The 2,824-nt window shown below is 48.6% G+C and overlaps 1 protein-coding gene across 1 annotated transcript; it reads left to right on the top strand.

Moving 5' to 3' along the window:
• Window positions 1-1,460, top strand: LOC102698113 (fish-egg lectin-like). Its single transcript, XM_015336676.2, has 4 exons — window positions 1-89; window positions 384-629; window positions 802-1,144; window positions 1,230-1,460. Exons 1-4 carry the CDS (start codon window positions 14-16, stop codon window positions 1,369-1,371), a joined length of 807 nt encoding a protein of 268 aa, XP_015192162.1. The 5' UTR covers window positions 1-13; the 3' UTR covers window positions 1,372-1,460.
• Window positions 1,461-2,824: the final 1,364 nt, after the last annotated feature.

Here is a 2,824-nt window from a genome sequence, read left to right as displayed (position 1 = left end):
GGTTATAGTCTACATGAGGTTTGTGTGCTCACTCATCAACATGGAAGGGAGAGGCTGTGTGTTGTGTTTACTTGTGGGATGTCTTCTAGGTAAGATTTTGATATACTACAAACTAATTAAAAGGAGCAGTATAAGGGCAGGTGCAGGAGGAACAACTACTGTAGGTTTCAGTTTAGCTGATTGGGTCTTGAGTATGGATGCTGCCTAAAAAAATTCCTTTTGTTTATTCTCCTGATGCATTAATGCACTGGCTTGTTTCTCCTGTCCTGTGTCTTTAGTCTATCACTGTTGGATGCTCATGATCCCATGTTGCCTTAAGCCCGGGCTCCTTCCACTTGATCTTGTTGGTGCTCATTGACCCAGTGGTGTCCTCTCTTCCCCAGTGTCTGTGGCTGAAGCCCTGCAGTGTCGGGCTGTGCCTGGCAGTCTGAAGCAGATAGATGCTGGTGCTGGAAGGGTGTGTGGAGTTGACAATGCAGACAACCTGGTCAGCTACCAGGGCAACAGCTGGGTCTCTCTGGCCATGAAGGGGAAACATGTGAGTGTGGGGCCAGCAGGGCTCTGGAGTGTGAGTCTCGCAAGCCTTGTGTTCAAGTGGCTTCGGGGAAGGTGGATCCCAGTGCAACCAGGTGAGGCTACAGTTGATCTAGAGAGGTTGGAAATGGTAGCTTTTGGGTCTCTGCCAGGCTACCTGTCAATGAGTGTTCTGGCTGAAGGCAGCTATTTCACTCCCTTGTAACAGAAATGTGCACTGCACTGCCCCCTGCTGAGAACAGCTGTATTCCTTGCTCTCCTCTGCAGGCTCCCTCATCCAGATTGATGCTGGTGGAGACAAGTTCGTGGTTGGTGTCAATGCTGCCAATTCCATCTTCTGCCTGAACAGCGGGCCTGTGCTGCAGTATGCTGGCCAGGGCAACATCCCCTGGATTCCTGTCGTGGGCTCCCTCAAGTACTATTCCTGTGGGCCTTTTGGCTGCTGGGGAGTGAACAGGTTGGACCAGATCTTTGTCAAGCTGGATGTGAGTGGGGATTCCTGCAAAGGCTCTGACAGGTGGTACCCCATTCAGGGCTCCCTGTCCCTGGTGGAGGTGGGCTCAGATGGCAGTGTGTATGGGGTGAACAGGAATGGAGTGGTCTTCAAGAGGTGAGCTGGTGGAGGGGATAACACATGGGTGCATGAATGACTGTCCTAATTCTAGGCTGATCTAACCCTGTGCCTCTTCCTGCAGGGTTGGTATTGATGCCTGTAACCCCTTTGGCAGTAGATGGTGGGCTCTAAGGGCAGCTGGTGTGGCCAGGCATGTGTCCTATGACCGAGGAATCCTCTGGATTGTGTGCAAAGATGGCAGAGTCCAGAGGTGCCAGGTCTGAGCACCCTGTGACCTGGTCCTGGGAGGAGAGCAGCAGATGTGGAAGCTTCTTCTACCTTCTGAGCCAAATAAAATAGCCTGGAAATCCTAGATGGTGTCTCTGTGTTTTAACTTTGCAAATTGAATGTGGTTCAAGAGCCTCATCTGCAGAGTCTGCTTGTACTTAAAGTAAACTCAAGGCGAGGAGCCTCTGATCTTCAGAAGATGGAGGCAACAGTTACCTATATCTTGGATACTACTTGGACAGCTCTACCATATACTCCCTCATGTAGCTGGAGCCTGTCATATTTATGGGTAACTAACAGGGGTTTTGGGGAACAAGTCTTGCTTGATGCACCTTTGTCCTTCAAGTGTGTGAAACTGGAGTGTATTTAACCTTCTCAAAAGGCTGTGCCTGGGGAAAAACCTGACCCTTCCCTGTTGAATTTGCAATTTGGTTAAGAACTAGTTAAATATGGAACTGTACAGTTTAAGCAGCTCTCCAATCTGGGTGAAGTAACTAAACTTGGATACTGGTGTAGTTCACTTTGCTAAACCTGTAGGTGATGCCAGATTTTGAGGATTAGGTAGCACTGTTGAAGTACCAAATGAAAGTTGGGGGGGAATAATTTGAAGAGCACTGTTCCAATGTGAACAGTGAAACATTAAGGAGAGCACAAATCAATATGATTGAATGTTTAGAAGGCTGACCAGATGGAACTAGCTGGTCAATATTCCTCAATTTCTGTTTGGGATCAAAGTCTTATCTGTTTAATGTTAAACTGTGTGTTGATTGTAGGATGGCTGACACATGAATTCACTTTGGATGGAGCTTCTTTGGCCACCTTTACAGCTGCACGTCTGCACTAATGTTTCACTATGTGCCTTTCTCCTTGATTGGCTTTCTTTGTGGTTTACTAATGGGCTGATATTCCTTCTCCATTAGGGTTCACATCCAGACTTTGTCTGGGCCGTGGGAGAACCTGGACTTATTCTCATGCTGTTCTAGAACATTCCCCACACACCAGCTCTCAGGGGGGAGGAGAGCGGAGTGATGTAGCCAGTTTAGAAATGGGGATTATTAGGAGGTCATGATGGGTAAAGGCTAATGGGAAATTAGGCCCAGACACCAGGGTTGCACCCTTTCTTTTCAAGAAATGCTCTGGGATTTTTAATGACCACAGAGAGTCAGGACTCATCCGAAGGACGGTGCATGTTTACAGTATAGTGTCCCTGTCGCTATACTGGGGCATTAGGACCCATACAGACTGCAGGGAGAGTGCCCCCTGCTGGCCCCACTAACACCTCTTCCAGCAGCAGCCTTAGTTCTTCCCAGGAGGTCTCCCATCCAGGTACTGACCAGGCTCATGCCTCCTGAGCATCAGTGGGCTGCCAGTTGTGAGCTGCAGGGTGATATGGCTGCTGGCTAAAAGTATGTCTGAACCCCAGTTATGTCTGACAGAAAATGATTATGA

Source organism: Lepisosteus oculatus, chromosome 27, assembly GCF_040954835.1.
Source record: "Lepisosteus oculatus isolate fLepOcu1 chromosome 27, fLepOcu1.hap2, whole genome shotgun sequence".
NCBI lineage: Eukaryota > Metazoa > Chordata > Actinopteri > Semionotiformes > Lepisosteidae > Lepisosteus > Lepisosteus oculatus.
This window is presented reverse-complemented; position numbering and strand designations above follow the sequence as displayed.